Source organism: Tamandua tetradactyla, chromosome 2, assembly GCF_023851605.1.
Source record: "Tamandua tetradactyla isolate mTamTet1 chromosome 2, mTamTet1.pri, whole genome shotgun sequence".
Lineage (NCBI taxonomy): Eukaryota > Metazoa > Chordata > Mammalia > Pilosa > Myrmecophagidae > Tamandua > Tamandua tetradactyla.
In genome coordinates, this window is record NC_135328.1 from 17,051,284 (window position 1) to 17,071,645 (window position 20,362).

The 20,362-nt window shown below is 43.0% G+C and overlaps 1 protein-coding gene across 2 annotated transcripts in view; it reads left to right on the plus strand.

Annotated features, from left to right (window-relative positions):
• NR4A3 (nuclear receptor subfamily 4 group A member 3) overlaps positions 1–19,158 on the plus strand; it is a 38,780-nt gene extending 19,622 nt beyond the window's left edge. For both annotated transcript variants that reach the window (XM_077140222.1, XM_077140225.1), the window contains exons 6-8: positions 1,319–1,518; positions 3,636–3,814; positions 15,913–19,158. In XM_077140222.1, the coding sequence (XP_076996337.1) occupies positions 1,319–1,518; positions 3,636–3,814; positions 15,913–16,160 (627 nt within the window). In that variant the 3' untranslated portion in view covers positions 16,161–19,158. The remainder of the gene's footprint in view (positions 1–1,318; positions 1,519–3,635; positions 3,815–15,912) is intronic.
• Positions 19,159–20,362: the final 1,204 nt, after the last annotated feature.

Below are 20,362 nucleotides of genomic sequence, written 5' to 3' on the forward strand. Positions count from 1 at the left end.
TCCCACTTGTTGATCATGTAACTTGGGGAAAGTCTCGTAGCTTCTCGGAACCTCAGTTTCCTCTTCTGTAATATAAGGATTTTAATTATTAAAATCCCCATTAGAATCAGCTGAGAGAAGGGATGCAGAAGCACCTTTGGCTATGTTGGTAGGAAGGAACTAATGTGCATATTTTTGAGTGTTTCTGTCTATCTCTTATTATTTTGCTATCTTAGTCTTTCTGCCAGAAGCAGGAACGTTTTCCTCCGGTAATTCAAAGCAAAACCCTGGCTCTGCCTGAATATCTAAGAGCTGGGTACAGACTTTATTCTCGCTTGTACCTTCCTTCTCCTAGGGCTCTCTCAATTGGTGCTTTCCAGTAGAACTTTCTGCAGGGACGAGAATGTTCTATATTTGCATTGTCCACTATGGTAGCTGCTAGCCACAGGTGGCTTGAAATAAGACTAGTGGACTGAGGAGCAAATTTTTCATTTTATTTCATTTTATTTAATTTAAATAGTGCTGAATCTGATGGCACACAGCAGCCTGGGCTCTGCCAAGGAGAACCCCCTTCTGGGTGTTTTATCTCACAGAGGTCCATCCACAGCAAGCAAACATCATTCTCTCCTCTCACTGATTGAGTGTGTGATGCTCAACTTTGCGTGCCTGCAATTCGCGAGGGTCTGTAATTCACCGGAAGGTCTTAATAAAACAGTTTGCTGGGCCTCGACCCTGGAGTTTTTGGTTATGTAGGTCTGGAGTAGAGCCTGTGGTTTTTTTTAGCACGTTCCCCTGTGTTGCCGGTGCTCCTGGTCTAGGGACACACTTTGGGAACCACTAGTTAATTTAGCATCACGTTTGGAGACAGCTGTGCTATGGTGGCATTGATAGACCCTGGAGCCCACTTGGCCACAACCCCCTGGGGCAGTGGTTTTCAATACTGGCAGCCCATGGAAATCACCTGGAGGGGCCTTTAAAATTCCAAATGCTCAGGCCCCACCCCAGACCAATTAAATTAGAATCTCTGGGGATGAGTGTTGCTTTTTTTTTTTTTAAACTCATGAGATGATTGTAGTGTCCAGTCAAGGTTGACAACCTCTGTACTCATGGAACTTGAAGAAAAATTTCTTTAAGTGGACCAGCAAAATTCACTTTATGTATATTGCAGGGCCCTTGAGAAAAATCAGATGAGATTGTGGATGCAGCAGGGTTTTGTAAGCCATGGAAGCTGAAAGTAAGGATTTTTAGGCATCAGTAGTCTTTGAAGAGACAATTTGCAAATAGTGTTGTTATCCCTGTTAAACTGGAAATAACGCTGCTTTCTGCGGTTGCTTTCTAGTACTGCTCCACTGACCAGGCCGCGGCGGGCACAGACGCCGAGCATGTTCAGCAGTTCTACAACCTTCTGACAGCCTCCATTGACGTATCCAGAAGCTGGGCAGAAAAGATACCAGGATTTACTGATCTCCCCAAGGAAGATCAGACATTACTTATAGAATCAGCCTTTTTGGAGCTGTTCGTTCTCAGACTTTCCATCAGGTAATTACTATTATTTTGTCTTCCTTCTGTCCACCCCGTATGTTGCTGAAGAGCTCTGAAACCTACTGAGTTTTCATTGGCAAAAGTTTGCTCAAGAAACAGATAGGAAATATGATCGGGCACGAGAAAACTGAGCAGAGGGGAACTGGAAGAGCACTGAAGCCTGCATCCAAGGCCCAGTTCTAAGTGGAACTTGCTGCAGGACCCTGACAGGCCACTTCCATCACCTGAGATTGCTTTTCCTCCCTTGTGAAGTGGAAAGGTGGGGCTTGGTGAGCTCTGAAGCCCCTTGCAGCTCCAACACCCTGTGATTCTTGCCATATTCTTGTGGGTGCATAAGATGCTTCCTGGGAGCAAGTATTTGCTTTGGAGCATTGAATTTACCTCATGGGTTTCTATTTAATAAGGTACTGTGCTGTACACAGGTGGAGCTGTAAAGAGTTCCCACAGCTTCCCAACTCTCACTGTTTACTGGAGAGAATCACTTCTTGATCAGAAGCCCTGGGTCAACCTATGGGACTAGTGAACCAAAGAAAAGAAGAAGTGACCCTTCAGAAGGCTAGAACCCAGGATATAAGCTCCCTTCATAAATGCTGCCCGTGGAATTTTTTATTCCATCTCCCTTGCCTCCTTTCAGTTACAGATCTTTAGAAGGGACCAACATTTCACCAAAAATTATAGGAAAAATAGTCAGCTGTCACCGCCTGCCCCCCACCCTCCTCAATTCCTCTTGTTCTCTTTTCCCACAACCCCTGCCTGATTTCACACTACCTTACCAGAAATGCATGTTACTGGAAGTGTTCCCGTACCTCTCTGCAGCTATTCTGGTTTGGTGGACCTTGGAGGAAGTCCAGAAATCTGCATCTTTAACTCTAAGGTTGAGTCCTTCTGCACTGTACGTGCCCAGGGTGGTGGCATCTGTGGGAGAGCCGGGTGGCGTTACAGAGTGCCACCAGCGATCTGAGGCACGCCCTCCCGAGCTAGCCGTGTGACCCTCCCCTGCCAGGCCTGTCCTCTATCAGGCGTGTCACAAAGCACAGATTAAGGGGCTGACAAGCTCCATGCAGGCAGGCAGCAGGTACATCCTGTGCTCTGAGTTCTCTCCAGTGCCTGCCTCCAAGAATGCCACATCCGTGGTGCTCACTATGCACTTGCTGAGTGAATGAATGAATGAAGAGATCAAACCCGGTAAATGCATTAGGCCAAGGTGAATACTAGCAGGAGATTTGAAAATTAGAAGAAAGCTGAGGTTAAAATAAAGGCCATATTGAACTCAGAATTAGTTGCACCTGGTACTTGTTGGGACTCTTGCTGTGTCCTAAGCCCTTGTGAGTGGGCTTCCTGATCCTTTATTTTATTAAAGTCTCACAAGAGGCTTAGGAGGTAGCTACTCTAATTCCTGTTTTATAGGGAAGGAGATGGAAGCCCAGAGACAGTAAAGGTGTTCCTGTGGTCTCATCAATGCCCAACAGGAAGTGAGAACCGTGACAGTCTACCTCCAGGGCATCTTTCAGAGAGAAGAATGGGATAATCAGGAGCACAATTGGGCATAATATACTTTTTCAGGAAAGATTTAGAAATAGCCCTGCACTGGCCCCACAGTTAAAAGCAGAGAAGGGAACACAAAAAGAATTCTTCTTAACATTCAGCCATTTTTTAGTTTGCAGATGATGTGTGGTGCCTGCAGGGACCTGGTGTCTTTGGAGTCTGCACAGTGGAGCCGTAGCATCTAGCTGAGGCTTGCTCAGTTTTGCCTTTTGAGAAAATGAGGGGGGAAGTCCTGGCCGAGGAGTCCAGGGCATGGCAGGCAGAGGCGGTGCTCTGGGCTCCAATTCCGTAGTCCCCACGGGTGCTCCTCCTCCCGGCTCTCCCCAAGGCTCCCTACACCCCAGTCCCCTGAGCTGACTCTCCCCAAGGAAGTTGGCGCAGAGGAATGGGGGTGGTGGTTTGCCCCCGGGACCTGGGCCTATTGGTCGCAGGTGCCTTGTTGCGTCCCGCAGCTCCACGCTGGGTCCTGAGTGCTGCGTGCACATCCCGGTGTCACCAGGTTGGACAGACCTGTCTAATGGGCCTGTGACCACACCCCAAACTCCACCCCCTGTGACTTTGCCTTGTAGGTCTAACACGGCTGAAGATAAGTTTGTGTTCTGCAATGGACTTGTCCTGCATCGACTTCAGTGCCTTCGCGGATTTGGGGAGTGGCTCGACTCCATTAAAGACTTTTCCTTAAAGTTGCAGAGCCTGAACCTCGATATCCAAGCCTTAGCGTGCCTGTCAGCACTGAGCATGATCACAGGTGAGTGCCACCCCGACTCACCTGCAGCCCTCGGGTCCCCCCTTCTCTCCTGTCCCATGGTAAGATGGTTTCTGCCCTAGGCCATCACACACCAGAAAATTAGGAAATTTGCTGATATCTGTCCAGTTTAACCTAGTCTAAACCAAGAAACATGTATCTACAGGTTGCTGTAGTGGAATTCCAGGAAAGAGGGTTCCTGGTCTGTTGAGTTGTCATTGTGAACAGTGCATAAGCATCCAATCCCTGTGAAGGCTCTGTTCTCAGCTGGATGTCTCCTTCGGGAGTTATTTTTACAGACTATTTGAAAGGAGATTACCTTAAACAGCCTGTTTCTGTGGTGCAGAGGGGCCGAGCCTTCTCCCCTTTCCTGAGTCCTCAGCTAGTGACCCGAAATAAAACCAAAGACCTACCCATGTATAAAATATAACTTGATTTCCTATTTTGCTTGGCAGTGTACTGAGACCACTGGACATTTGTAAAAAGTAAAAGTGGTTCAACACAGCAGTTTTTAGAAAGTTGAGAACTTGACGTGTAAGACATATCCGGTAAACATAAGATATTTATTTTTTTAAAATAACAACCTCCATTTTATACCTCTCTCCTGCCAGATGTCTTTCCCTTCCTACTTTTTGGAAAAGGATCCCCAGGCCAAGAGAGAGAATTTCCTCTCCCTGTGGCTGTCCCCTCCCAGGCTCCAGCTCCCTTTTCCCTTCTCACTTTCAGAGTTTCCTGCTAAAGATCTCACCCCTTCTGGTCCAGCTGAGGTCCAGGGACGCAGTGACAGGGGATGGAGGTTCGAGAAGGGATAGCCAGACCTGGGGCTCATCCTTTTTTCCAGACCCACGCACAGGCTAGGCTGTTGGACTGAGGGTTAAAGTGCAGGTTTGATCCACTTTCGGATGTAGAAAGCATGCTTTTCAGGCAGGTACAGAATTCACAGGGGGCCAAATGTAACCTGTGGTGCAGAGAGAGCCTTCTTTCTAGTGTATCAAAATTGTGCATTGGCTTGCCCGAGCACTGCTTGCATGCATCTTCCTGGGATGTCTCCTGTAACCTAAAGAAAGAAATATCTGTGTGCTGTAAGAATATCTAAAGGCTGGTTCATCCTTTGACAGTTGACACGAGGCAAAGAGAAGGAAATGGCATGAGCTGCAGTGAAGGAGAAGACAGTAGCTTGTTTGCTCAGTGTTCCGAGAGGAACCTGATCTCCTCCTAGTCTTTAGTCCTAGAGGAGGAACCTGCTGCTTTTGATGGGGCTAGCCAGGATGTCCAAAGGCACTCAGCTCTTCATAGGACAGCTAAACTGTCAAAAATAGAAAGCATAGAGTATAGTCAATTTAAAAAAATTAATAAAGCCAGCCCTGTCTTTTTCTGTAAATAAAACCATTACATTGCCACATCTCTATGGAAATGGTTGTTGGGTCTAGATAATCAACAAATGTTCACTGATCTAAGCCTGGTGCTGCATGCTGGTAGGTTTGCAGAGATGACACACCTCCCAGGAGGAGAGAGAACATGCAGAAGAAAACATGTGCTACAAGGTGTTAAGTGCTCCCATGGAGGTGTGGGGGGAGTGCGAACAAAATGCTGAGAGTTGGCAGGTGAAGGTGGTCTTCTCAAAAGGGAGAACACTGATGGGTCCTGGATCAATTGAATAGAATGTCTCCTGGCTGAAATGCAAGAGGGTGAGAATTCTAGGCTAAAATACCAATGTGCTAAAGCTGTTGAAGTATGACCATTTGTCATGAGTTTAAGGAAGGAAATGACTAGAAAATACTGAGAGGGAGGCTGGAGTGGTGGTGGGTATGGCTGGGGAGGGAAGATGATCTGGCAGGTCAGGGAGCAGCAGGGCATGCAGAACTTTTCACACCTAGTTGAGGATGTTGGAGTTTATGTTGAGAGCATCTGGGATCTACAGAAGGCTTCGATCAGGCCAAGCTTGGATTTTAGAGAGATCTACTCTGACTGCTGGTTTTGAACACAAATATAGAACAAGAAAGAGGCTGAGAGGAAAAGAGACCAGTCCGGGTGTGAGATCTGTGGTTTATTTATGAGGAGGGCCTGGAGGTCTCAGTCTTCCTTTGTTTTACTCCAGCGGAAGTTCAGAGGCAATTAAGAGGCCAGGATATGTGGGCACCAAGGGCAGAGAGGAAAGAAGGGACTACCAGTTCTGTCTCTGCCTCCTATTTGCTCTGTGTCCTGGGACAGGTCCTGCCCACTGTGCCCCCACCTGAGCATGGTGGGTGGGGGGTTGGTTGGTTGGTTTGGGGTGAGGGTTAGGCAAGGTTGGCAGTGACAAGGTTACAGCTACTCAGCCTGCTTCCTCTTTCTGCAAAGACTTGCTTGGGGAGCTGGCACATTTGGCAGGAGAAGCTGGGGTTTTGGAATCAGGTTTTAATCTAGTATCCCGTTTTTAATAGTTAGGTGCTGTTGAATAGTATGTTTCATTGTGGACTTTAGCTTTCCTGTCTGTGCAGTGGGGATAATAATATCGATTCCATGACATGGCAGTGAAGGTTATAGGGAATTAGTTAGGTTTGAGAAGTAGCCGAACGGGATTGAAAATAGGCACTCCATCCACCCCAGTTTCCCCTTGCAGGGACAGTGTCAGAGAACCCCTCAGTTATGCCCACTCTCCGTGGAAATCCTGTGACAGCCCCAGACGAAACTCAGTAGCATGAAGAAACAGGATGGTGGCTTTAGAAGGCAGTATGTTAAAGGCTTGAGGGGGACAGTAACATTGGAGTAATTTAGCTGATACTTCCAAACACTTACAGCAGTCCAAAAGCTCACAGTGTTATCCCTGGGCCTGCACTGAGGGATGGCGCCAGGCCCCTGCCCTCATTGCAGGTGCTGGGGCTATTGCCCCAAGGAAAACATGTCCTCTTCTCTCATTTCTGCACCTCGCAATGTTCTCTTTGTGATTTGTTGGTTGGGAGGGGGTTTGAAATGTGTGAAAGCATCAGGAAATGGCAGAGAAGGTGATGCCTAGGAAACGGCAGTGCACATTGTTATGGATATTAATTTTCATTTGAATATGGGCTCCTGTGAAATCTTGACTTCTGAATAAGCTCCAGTGATCATAATGTGTTATTGTGGAAATATCTGCCTGGCTATTGGCATCAGAGAATTCATCCCCAAATCATCTGCTCCTGAACCACAGAGAAGAACTCATGAAAGGGAGATGGGGTCTTAGACGTTTAATTGGTCTTGCTCTCAGGAAAATTATTAAGAATCTGGATAGTACTGGTGGTCTACACAAACATGCCTTTTCTCTCTCTCTCTCTCTCTCTCTCTCTCTCTCTGATTCTTTCTTCTTCTTCCTCCTCTTCCTCTCTCTGTGCTCCTTTTGAATAACTAGGTGGTTAGGTAGGGCTGAAATGGTTTCTTTCAAGCCACATTCCTTCCCTACAGTCACTAGGGAGTGTCCCACAGTTGTGGTTTTCAAATATCTTTAGGTCCCCAGTTCTCCTACCTTTAATCATTCCCTTTTGCCAGTGCCCCACCCCTGGCCTGAGAGTAATGAAAGCACTTTGCTTCCTATGGGACATCTACGAGACGCTGTCTGATTACAGTTAATTATGTTTAATAAATAAGAAGCTCCCCAAACAGAAATTCAATGTGGAATGATCATTTTATAAGTATCCTCCCGTTAGGTAAATATTGAGGGCCTCCTGTGTGCCAGGCACTGTGTCAGCCCCTAGGGATGCAAAGATGAGCCTGAATTCTGCCATCAGAAAGTGTATCATCTATTAGGAAGTCATATATGACCATGATGTAATGACCTTGATGTATGGTGGTTAGTGCTCAGGCCCTTAAAAGGGCCAGAATGAGTGCAGTCCACGTCCAGAGTCCTATTAGCTTTTTTGGCGTGAAGAAAGGAGGAGGTGTTGGTCATGAATGGCTCCACAAGGAGGTGGCGCCTAGACATGGAAATATATAGAAGAAAAATGTTCCAGGTAAAGAGAGCAGCGAGGCAAGAGCATGGCAGTAGGACAGCTCTGGGGAAACACGCTTTGGGGTAAAGCAAATATGGTGGAGTTGCATTAAATGCCTGTTAGATCACATATATGATCTCAGAAGAAAAAGGAACAAATTTAAACACAGGCTTTTTTGCTTACCATTGCACTTGCTGTCTGTTGTGTCCTAGAGTGAGCGTGGGAGAGAAGGTATGAATCTGCTGTGGGCCACGGTCTCTGCTTCTCATGGTGAGAGCTGGGGGCAGTTCCTGCCCTTGGGGAAATTAAAGGATATTTAGGGAAAATTTTGTTATATGTTTACTTCTGGCCTGATCTTAGGAGCTAATCTCAGAGTCAGATGCATTTACCAGATAGTAATGGGGGAGATAAGGTTGGGATGGTAGTTTTGGAACAAAGATCAGGGAGAAACTTGAGCGCCCAAATGCCTTTTTGAGAATCACTACACTGAAAGAATGTTATGCCATGGCTTTCTCTTCCCTGTTCAGATCTTCTTTCAGGTGAGAAAATGACTCCTTTCTCTCCCGCCTGTAGTCTTTTTCCTGCTTTTATTGGAACATGAGCTCTAGGACGGGGAAGGGGAAGGAGGGCAGACCCAGAGACAGAAAGTGATGCAGCTTGTTATGACGTGGCACCCCAGGCAGGTGGCTGGACCTGCCTCACTCTCCACCACCTGTCTTTCCAGAGCTCCCTGCTCACTCTAAACAGTTATCTGGTTGCCCTGTTTTTGCATCAAACATAGCCATCAGCTACATTGCGAGGAAAATCAAATGTGTGACTTGGCAGGGCATTGCAGTTTTAAGAGTGGGGGCAGGAATGGATGACATGGGGTTTGGAGCATGGAGTTCTGAGTTCAAGCCCTCACTCCGTCACTTCCTAGCTGTGTAATCTTGGGTAAGTTCCTTACCCTTTCTGAACTTCTCATTTCTCATGGGCGTCATGATGCCTAACTTGCAGGTTTGTCATAAAAATCAAATGAGCTAATGTGTACTTTGTAGAGAATAAAGTCAGAGACAAATATTCATTATTATTGTTCTTAAATGTCATTTGTCTTACACACCTACAGGAGGGGGGAACTGTTCTTCTCTGTGAGAACCCATGGACACTTTCACAGGTCCCTACTATTTCATAGATACATTTTATCAAGTTTATTCTTTGTATCTTTTTTTTCCAGCTAGACTGTGGGTTTCTTAAGGGTACGGAGAACCTTATTTATCTTTACAGTTACTTTAGCATTTAATAGTGTCTTGCACATGGCAAATGCTGGTTCGGTGAAAGGGTTTATTCTGAATATCAGGACATCTCCCAAATTAGGAAGACTCAAGTAATTATTTTTAGCCTACTGCTTTGTCATTAGAAAATAGTGTTGTTTCCTGAAAGCCACCATATTTCAATTGAGATTAATTCAGCAAATAATTATTGAGCAGTTGTCATGTGCTAGGCATACTGTCCTTGACCTTCAGAGAGTTTGTAGAATACTATGAAATTAATGCTACCATTTCAAATACTCACTGCCAGGCACTGTGCCAAGTGCCTTACCTGTTATTTGTTTAATGTTGCTTAATAAATGTGGAAGTACTTGGGATGGGTTACAGCAGAGGTAGGAAGCAGAGAGACCAGTTAAGAGTTAATAAAACAATCTAGTTAACAGATACTAAAGATCAGAGCTAGAGGCAGGGGGCCTAGAGGGAAGGAGATAGATGCAAGAAACATTGCAGAGAAGTAACCCAAATTCTTACAACTGATTAAATACAGTGGATGGGGGTGGAGGGTGAATTTTAGAGATGATGCTGAGAGTTCCTGCCCATGTGACTGGAAGGATTGTGATATCATTAAAAGGGGAACTCAAGAGAAGTGACTGATTTAAAGGAGAAGGTAGTGAGTTGTTTGGGACATAGATGATGATTGCAGATATTAAGTGCTCACTATATTCTAGTAAACTTAATCCTTCATTGGCATCTGCTGACGTGGTTTTCTGGCAATGTGGGCTAGGTTACGAGGTCAAGACTCAAGTTACTTCCTTATTTGTGTGGAAGGAGTCCACCATCCCTTACAGGTGAGAGTGGTCTTTGTGATATCCACTCAGGAGTAAGGCATGCAGCAGAGACTAGTTTGGAAGTAGCTGAGAAGGATTAGAGCAGCATGTCCTGCAACCTGCTGGAAGATCTTGTTCTCTAGATCAAGAGCAATGCCTGGTTTATAGTTGTAGATTCTGAAGACATCCATGTCGAGGTAAGTTTGACTCCATGTAAGAAGAGGAGATGGCTGAGGAAGAGTAGAGAGAGGACATGGATGGTAGAGCACTGGAGGGTATCTGTTGAATGGTGGCAGCAGGAGAAAGAGCCATCTTCTGTGTGGTAAGGGGAACAAGATCCCATTGTGGCAGAGTTTGACAATTTTAAGAAGGAAGTGGGTCATCCGTGGCATCATCCAGATGCTACTAGAAAGTGAAGTGGGATGAACCTTGGAAGATCCCACTGGGTAAGTCTATTGGTTGGAGACAGGCGGTGGCGGCCTTTGAGAGAGCAGCTTCCTGGAGTTAAAACCAGACTATAGTTTGTTCAAGGATGTCGGATTTGAGGGTGTAAAGGCAGAAAAGATTGAAAACTCTTTTCAGGAATTTGGCTTTTAAGGAAAAAGATGGAAGAGAACAAATATCAAGGGGGAACGAGGGTCAAAGAGAAGTGTTTACTTTTAATTTTTAGACCAAGGGAAATGCGAATAGTGAATGGACAGGAGGAAGCAGCTAGGAGAAAATGACAAACTGAAGAAGCAGCGAAGAGAGTTTCAAACAAAAGCAAGTAGGAAAGAGATCCCACAGAGAGAGAGCTTTAACTGGAAGTAAGAGGGGAGAAGAGGATAAAGGCAGAGAGATTTTGCAATGGAGGAGAGACAGGTCCAGGCAATGCAAGCCTCACCTAGTTAACTCTCCTTGTCTTATTGATGAGCAAACGGAAGCCTAAAGAGGGAGAGTGGCTTGTCTGAGGCCTCACAGGGAGTTGACGATAGAGGTGAAACCATAACTTAGGTGTTTTGTTGGGTAATCCAGGGCTTCCAGGTCCAAACCAAGACAGGATTCAGACAGGATTTGGAAATATTTCATTTTTGCACCGTAGAATTAAGGTGCATGAAAATATAGGTGTTATTTGGGAAAAGGCATTAAAATGTCTTATTTCATTGAATTTTTTCAGGTTTTGTGACTTACCTTAGAGTTTATAAAGTTTGTTACTGTGTTTGCTTTTTAATGATTCCCAATTGTGCATCTATTCTGAGCATTCTGCACGTCTAGTATTTTGTTAATGATTTTACACAGGTCCTTGAGCCTCCATTCGTGTATGCATTTATTCATTTAGCAGATATTTATCAGGTGTTGCTATGGGCTGGGCTTGGAGCTGGAGACCCAGTGGTGAGCTGGTACAGTCCACTCTCCATGGGCATGGAGGAGGCAGGCAAGAGTCACATGAATTTATGATTTTAAACTCTGTTATATCCCTCAAAGGGAAACAATAGAGTGCCAGAGGAGAATGTGATCTAGAATTGGGGCTAGAAAGGGACGCTTCCCTAATGAAATGGTATTTGACCTGAGATCTTTACGGCAAGTGGATCTTTGAAGAATGTTTTTTTTTTTTTTTTACATGGTACTGGGAATCAAACCCGGGTCTCTGGCATGGCAAGCATGGCAGGCGAGAACTCTACCTGCTTAGCCACTGTGGCCTGCCCTGGGCAAGTAGATCTTAACTAAGAGAAAAGCATGATGAAATACAGATGTAAATGGCTCTATTTCACTCACTATGTCTGTTTCTATCTGTCCCTCTCTCTTTCTCTTTCTCCCTCTTCCTCGCTGCCTCTCTCTCGGCAGAGATTTCTAGGACATGGCTAGCTAAAATGCATAGGAACCAAACAGATATGACACCAGGCACAGGTTAGGTGTCTTGTTTTGTTCACTGCTTAGACCCCAATGGGCTGTAACACTACTTAGCACAGAACAGGTGCTCAATATTTATTGGAAGTGTTAACAAATGAATGAATTGGGTGCACAGAAAGGAGGAGGGAGTTACAGGGAGGGTGAGTTCATCTCAGGATAGCAGGGAGCTTTCTAACAATTAGAAGTGTTCAAAGATGAAAGGCAGCCTGGTGTAAAAGAAATATCTCAGAACTTGAGTGATGGAAATTAGCCAGTTGCTATTTTTGACCTTGTACAAGTCATTTAACTCTCTCAGCCTTAGCCTTAGGCATCTTATCCATTAAATAAGGATAATCTTTGTCCTGCCCAATTCACAGGGTTGCTATGAGAGTGAAATAAAATCATCTAAGCAAAAGAGTGTAATAAGAAGTGCTAATACATATATTTTCATTTTTAGTGTGAAATCGTGAACACCCAATCCAGCTGGGGCTGGGTACTCCAGGGTGTCTTAGAGTGGAGATTCTTGTCTTAGGTGGAAGTTGGACTCAATGACTTATGTCCCTTCCAATTCATATATACTATGATGGTGACCCAGTCATTACTTAGCTATTTCCATGAGTTATATTCTAAAGTTTTTTGTTTGTCTGTTTGTTTGTTTTTGCATGGGCAGGCACCAGGAACCAAACCCAGGTCTCTGGTATGACAGGCGGGAACCCTGCCTGCTCACCCACCGTGGCCCTATTTTAAAGTTTTCAGTACAGAATACCTGAGTTAAAATACCGTAGTGTAGAATAAAATTTACATAGGTCAAAATGCAACAAATCCTGAGAAGCTTCTTTTGTTTGCTATTTGGGGAAAGATGTTACGCTCATAGCTACTATGTATAATTATCTAGGAAGGGGGAAGTCCAAATGTCCAGTTTCCCCCAGAACGTAAGCCCTATATGTCAGCTCTGCAGCCATTTTCACCAAGCCAGAAGAAGAAAAAGGGGTGCAGGGGTAATCCGTTAAACAAACAAAAAAAAGCCAGTGATTGAGGTTTGAAGGAATTTCCAATTTTTAGGGAGGTCTCAGACAGTTAGTGACTGACTCCCTTGTGATTTAAAAATCTTCCTGGCTGCTGGCGGTAGTTTGCACGTAGACTGAATTTTATTACAGCGTTTTTGAAAAAGTCGAGAAGCCACAAATCAGGAGCAGTTTAGAACAACAAAGAATGGCTGAGGTGCCTTTGGCTTCTAACAGGAGAATCTCTGAATTCCTCAAGGAATTCCAGGCCTAGGGTTGATCCAGCTGGCAGGAGGTATCGATCTCCACTTGAATTCACTGAATAAATAATGGTTGCCATAGTTATCGAGCAGTCACAACTGGTTGGAGAGCAGGGAAAACTCCACGGCACCTTCTGTGAGTTTGGCCATGAGAAAATCTGGTAACCCGGTTCCATAATCAACCCCCTCCCGAAAGCCAGCCAACACCTGGCTTGGTTTCTTTATCCTAATAATGAAAAGTGGGATCTTGAATATTATGCAAGACATGAGACCGGGCAAGCTCAAATCCACACACTGGTATTTTATTGTGGGAAAACCGAGAAAAGTCTTTTCCTCGGTTATGAACCTAATTTGATTTATCTCGGTATTAATAGAATTTAGTGTCAACAAGATGACTCTTTGATCCTGTTATAGCCACATTGTACCTTTCATTCTAAAAACACTAGAGGGCTTCACAAAGGCCCAAACCCCAGCTTGTTCAGTTTTAATGTTATTTATTGTAAAACAGACTAACCTGTTATTTTTTAAAAGGAAAAATGTTATCCAGCAACCCTATAAACATTTTCATTTTTCTGTTTCCTTTCATCCTTTTCTACATGCAGAAGGAATTTTTTTGCATAGATGTAGTCACAGCTGAGATATAATTTGTGTTCTACTCCTTATTTAATGTTAATATTTTTCTGTTTTGCCCTCTAGCCCTTGTGTTTGTCCTTTTTTGCTGTCTATGCTGTCTACAGGGCCCTCCTGATACTGATGTACCATTTTTTACTTAGCAGTTCCCCTCTTCTTTGACTCTTGTTTCTAGGTTTTTGTTCTTTTTGTTATTGTTGTGGTAGATATACTGCACCAAATGTGTTTGTGCAGACAGTTTTATTCTTCCGCTGAGATTTTCCTTAGGATAAAATTACTGGACCAGAGGTTATGGACAGTTGTAGCTCTTACAGCCTTACTTTTTGGATTTTGGAGAGGAAAAAAAAAACCTCAGGCAGAACAGGACTGGAGGCAGGCTATCTCTTGAAGTTCACTCTGGGGTGCTCATTTGGGACAAAGCCAGGGACGATGTTTTAGTAAAGTTAAAACGTTGAGGCAGGGTTGTACCTGGGATGCCTAGCTAAGAATTTCCTAGGGGCGGCAAAATCGTGCAAAGCTTGGGAACCTAGGGGTCCTTTTGTGCGCTCCTGCAGCTCCAGCTCCATGCCCTGGGTCAAGCATTATCTCAGGTGCTGATTGTACAGAACAGGATTCTATACTATCATCTTAGTTGAGCCTCACAGAAACCAAGTGAGGTAGGTTCTAATATAATCCGTATTTTAAAATTTTAATTTATTGACCAGTATATAAGAGGTGCAGAAGGGGATCAAAAAAGAAAACTGTTGTCTATCAACCACTCTGTGCAATCCCCCATTTTCCTATGAGGACATTAAGCCTTAGAGAGTTTACATCACCCCACGAGTAAGTGACAGAACCAGAACTAGTACTCAGGTCTGGCTGACTCCACATGCAATGCCCTTTTCTCTTTTCCATGTTGTGTTGAGATGAGATGCCTGCAAGTCATGACCCAGCAAGATGCTATTTGTAGTTCTCATGGTTGTACCATAATATACTTATAATATGTCAGAGCTTGAAGGGACCTTAGAGGTCATTAAATTCAACCTCCTCCCTTTACAGATGAGCCCTGGAGAGGGAGGAACTTGCCCACATCATACCCAAGTATTTGAGCTGGAGGGTGGGAGGGAATGCCGATTTCCCAGTTCTCAGGCCTCTTTAGATTTAGAGCAAGAAAAGAGAAAAAAATGTCTGGGTAGTCATTTCATTTTTTGGATTAGCTTTTGCTTTAAGCAAATAACTTTTCTACAAAAATATCTCCAACTAAAAGAATAAGTGTAGGAGTAGTTAGAAACTGACCGCTGATTCCCATTAGAAGGATGTCTTCATTTCTTAAGAATTATTATTTATATGTAATTATACTGGGAGATGAAAATGTTGACTGAGATAACTGGGACCAAGCTCTTCACTTAGAAAAGAGGCTCTGATACCTAAATGCTGAGGGAGGGCAACGGGGTTCACACTGGACATGCAGGCTGCTGTCTGATCATAGGAAAATGCGGCATTGCTAGTGAGCAAGAGGCTAGACTCAGACTCAGAAGACCTGGGTTCAAATCCCAGCCCTATCGCTTAGCAACTACGTAGCTTTTAGAATTTCATTTAACCTTCTATATAAAAAGTGACCATAACACTTGACCTGGGGATCATTTTATATATTGTTTTGTGAAATATAAAATACTGGTATTCAAATCTTGATAAAAGGTGGAAATTATACACCACATCCTTCTGGTCCTTAGAATCCCCCTTTTCCACAGCAGCAGGGCATGTGTGTTTTCTGGACTGCCTGTTGTAGGTCAATAGGTATTTCAAGGGGGATAGAGAAAAACACAAGTTAAAGGAAAACTGAGTTCTTCTCGATGCTGGTTATCATAAAAACACAAGAATACACTTTGAATTAGGTCATGTGGGGTAGGCCTTGTTTTAGCAAATGGAACCTACAGCCCCTTCCAATTGAGTCTGTGCAGATGGGAACGTTAATTCGTTTACCTGGATGTGTTTCTGTATCCCTCGGTAGAAGAGTCGCCTACTAGCCTGACTTGAAGTAGGACAATGTATGCAAAGCAATAACCATGTTGTCATTCATTCGGTGTGTCTGTGGGTGTCTCAGAGGACACTGGGGCTCAGAATTTAAGAGACTTCCCCATGCGCACACAGCTCATAGCAGGCAGGACTGGGATTCAAACCCTGGAATTGCTTGATACCAAAGGCCCTGCACTGCCTCTCAGAAGGAGAGCAGTTAGGTCATAAAATGTCATCCTGAATGTCAGAACAGACCACCATTAGAGACCCAAATTTTCTTAAGATGTAACTGCTTTCTAAACTTGACCTTTTGTCCATCCCTCTGCAGAACGACATGGGTTAAAAGAACCAAAGAGAGTGGAGGAGCTATGCAGCAGGATTACAAGCAGCTTAAAAGACCACCAGAGTAAGGGACAGGCTTTGGAGTCCACCGAGTCCAAGGTCCTGGGGGCCCTGGGGGAGCTGCGCAAAATCTGCACTCTGGGCCTCCAGCGCATCTTCTACCTGAAGCTGGAAGACTTGGTAGCCCCACCTTCCATCATCGACAAGCTCTTCCTGGACACCCTGCCTTTCTGAGCAGGAGCGGCCAGCCCAGGCACTGCCTCACCTGCTAGCACCTGCTTGCCCTGCAGCAAAGGGATGGGTCTGGACACCTCCCATTTCCTGGCCTTCCTTAAGAGAAGCAGCAGCTCCTGTAGAAAACAAAGACTTTTTTTTTTCTGGCACTTTTCCTTACAACCTAAAGCCAGAAAACTTGCAGAGTATCGTGTTGGGATTGTGTTTTATATTTAGGCTTGGGGCGGGGGGCGAGGATGGGTGGGATGGGGTATAGTTCATGAAAGTTTTTCTAAGAAATTGCTAACAAAGCACTTTTGGACGATGCTATCCCAGCAGGAAAAAAAAAAAGAGAATAATATAACTGTTTAAAAAGTCTTTCTGGGGGAATACGATTATAGTTGTTTTGTATTTAAAAAAGAACAGCCGTGAGTTGTTCATCAGGGTAGGATGTGTTTGAGACTGATCTCTTTAGAATACACTTCCTGTATCAAGGGTCTATATGTGGTGCAAACAAGACAGAAATTCCCTTTTCTTAATTTCTTTCTTCCTATATTTTATTTTAACAAATGATGAAAGATGGAGGATTACCTATAAATCAGACAGAGCAAAATGATAATGGCTGTTCACTTCCATATACAAGTGCAATTTTTAAAGTGCTGTCTTACTAAGTCTTGTGTATTAACGCTCCTTTATTTTATATGGAAATTAAAAGAAGGCAGGTTAGCGAATGACACATGCTAATTTTCCTAGTAGAGGCTTTGTCCACCTGCCCTGTAGAAACCCTTCCAGGGTATGGTCCATCCAAGAGTTTTTGGCCATTCTTGTTGGAACCAGATCCCTGACCTGACTATCCAGCTGCATACAGCTGTTTTGGTGTAGTGGTCGATCAACCCTGCCTGAATTCCCTAAATTCACTTTAGTTGTGGCAACTAAATGATTCATCTGAATGAATGAATGAATGACACATTCAGATGCCGTGGGAACATCTGGTGAGGTCAGGCAAGTATTTGATCCCTAGCGGAGGAAGCACAAAGAAGCAAGAACTGGATCATACAGGGTAACCAGGGATAGTAAGGTTTATATAGAGAGATATGATTTAACTTTTGTTAAAAATTTCTTAAAGAGACACTTTTGGAGAGCAAGCAAGTCTTACTAAACAAGAAATAGTATGAATGTGAGCACTGGAAGGATTAGTGGGCTGCGTTTCAACATTCCGTGTTCGCACTCCCTTTTCTATGTTTATACTGTTAATGCCATATTATTACGAGATAATTTGTTGCATAGTGTTCTTATTTGTATAAGCATTTGTATGCACGTTAAATTGTAATAGCTTTGCCTGTATTTATTGCCAGACCACCAGCTCCTGGAAGCTGTTACAGAGTACTTAAATGAGGTGTTCACAGTGACTTGGATACACCAATTAGAAAAAAAAATAAACAAATATATCTATAAAATAGAGCAGGTTACATATATATATTTATAATGTGTCTTTTTATTAACCGTTTGTATAATAAATGTCACTTCCCGTGCAGTTATTTTATGGTTCATTTGCAGTGGCTTTTAAGGCAGTACTGTTTAGCACTTTGATATTGAAATTTTGCCTATGTTTTGCTAAATTCAAATAATGTTTGAAGATTTTTAGGTCTTAACATCTTTATATTATATACTCTGTATCAAGTCAAAATATCTTTGGTCATTTTGCTAAGAAACAAACTTTGAACATCAAACTGATGTCACAGTAGTTTTTGTTAGCTTTAAATCACTTTTGCTTTAGTCTTTTTAAAGAAAAAGGTAGCAAAACTATGCTGTTTATATTGTCATTAAATTATACAATCAAAAAATGCCAAATGAATTGCCTAATTGCTGCAAAGGATAACCCAGATAGCAAATCATATATGTTTTTTTTTTTTTGAGTCATTCTGATATTTGATCATGTATTATGTTTGTGTGAGCTTTGAAGAAAGATTATTATTTTTATATCAAGATGATAGGATCTTGAAATGTTAGGATCTTGGAATGTTAGACTTGGAAGGGGCTTGACTTATCAACCAGTCCTCCCCACCTCAAGTTCATAGAGGAGAAAATTGTGGCCCAGTGCAGGGTTACGCTAGCAACACAATCAAGACTAGACCCTAATTCCCCTTTCCATAGTCTTTCTACTCAACTTGCTGCATCTATAGAAAAACAGGCTTTTAAACATAACTGCTAATATTTACATTATACCTGAAGATAACCATGGATGAAATAGTAGTACTTTCGCATTAATTTTCAAGCTTATAGGCAAACATAATAAACATTATTAAATAGCAGGAAAGCTAACGTTTCATGCCAGGTAGCTTCAGGCCAAATTCAAATTGAATTTGAATACATTAGAAATATTGTGCATATGTAGTCCTCCTGTGCACCGTTAATATTTGAAAAATTAATCCTTGGTTTTGTCCCGTCTGTAAAAGAAAAACAAAACAAAAACAGAGCCCTAGAGACATGCTGTTACTTTGCATTTTTACACCCATCAGATTTAAGGAAAACACTTATCAGCTGCAATAGCTACTGGTTGGAAGGAATGAAGACACTTTTTTTAATTATAGGTCCAAATACTAGTGCTGAAAAGCCAATGGGCTTCCATCTTCTATAGTTATAACTGTGAGAGCCTCCCAAGTCATCTGTTAGTTCAACTCTCTGTTTCGTCTTAATGTCCACAACACAAGTTCATAACAGAATGGATGACCACAATAGCTCAGTAGAGGATGAGTATAAAAGCAGGTGATTCTTCCCCACGGTGTACGAGCTTTCTTAGTGTGAACATGCCTTCTGTGGGCAGAGATCAGGAATCCACCAGCTGTTAATGGGAAATACCTTGCTTTTATTTCAGGCAGCAGAGGTTTCCAAAGTTCGTCTGCTCCTCTAACAGCATTGCTCTTTAGCGTGTGTTATAACCTGTGGTTTGAAAGAAATGCTCTTGTACATTAACAATGTAAATTTAAATGATTAAATTAAATCACATTTTATCAATGGCTACTGGTGTGTTGAATAAGCATGCTTCGTTTAACAGTTTTCACTAAATCATTTATGGTATTCACTGCGAACTCTTACACACATTCCAAAATGGATTTTTCCAAAAAGGCTTTGTGTGCTGAAAAATTAATAGGCATTCTGAATTGGAAATATATTAAGCCTCGCCGATTGGGAAGAAGGACATTCTAAATTCAATAACCATTTACTGAGTACTTCCCCTTGGCAAAGCACAGCTGGATGCTTTGAAGAGATGCAAACATGCAGAGTGCATGAAGCCTGCTTTTCTTGTATATAACTTAAGTCCAGCTAATGATGTGTTGCCTGAAAGTATTCTTTAGCAGTATGAATGATTTATTTTTATCTGGAGAGGATAGGATATCCATTGTTCATAGAGCAGAATTTACAAGAATCATGGTTAGAGCTCTCAGAGATTGGTCAGTACTTTCTGACTTTTTGTCATTGCTATTAGATTGCTTAGAAACTCCTTCTTCGTGGGTAATACAGATGCAACATCATTTCAACTCTACCCAAAACATCATGCATACTAAGTTGGTGGATATACGTTTCTTTGTATGTTGATGGCTCAAAAATAAAGATGTGGGAGCTCTTATAATTTACTTTATTAATTCATGCATCAAAGTACCGAACTTTTCTGCTACTTCTCAGTAGCATCTCCCTGACCTCGAGTATCAAATATGACTAGTAAAGAATGCAGGATATAATGGAGTGTCATCTTGCATATGAATTCAAAATAGATGCTTGCCAAAAACATAAAAAAAGAGGGAGAGGAGAAGGTAGAGCGTTTAGCCCGTTCTCTGGGGACTATGAAGAAAAAAAATCTGGTTTGAAGGGGGAAGAGGAGGCAAGAAGGTCAGTGCTACGCAGGTGCACTCACCTACAGCTGAAGTTCTGTGAGTTAAATGCACAAAGAAACACAAGAAGCTAATTGTTGACTTTTGAGCTTAAGTATGATTTTAGGGTGAACTTGATTCTAAGTGATTTTTTTTGACTTAGGCGAGGATTTCAAACCTCCCCCTTCCCTTCTCTCTGGAGGCACCTGAGACTGCTCCGCAAGTAAGGCTGTTTATAAACCTCTGTTCTAGGGCTAGGCTAAAAACCAAAAGGACTAAAATCTAAGAGGTTTAAGTAGCCCATTCTATTATCCAGATAATTTCCTTTGAAAAGACCCATACTTTGCCCAATAG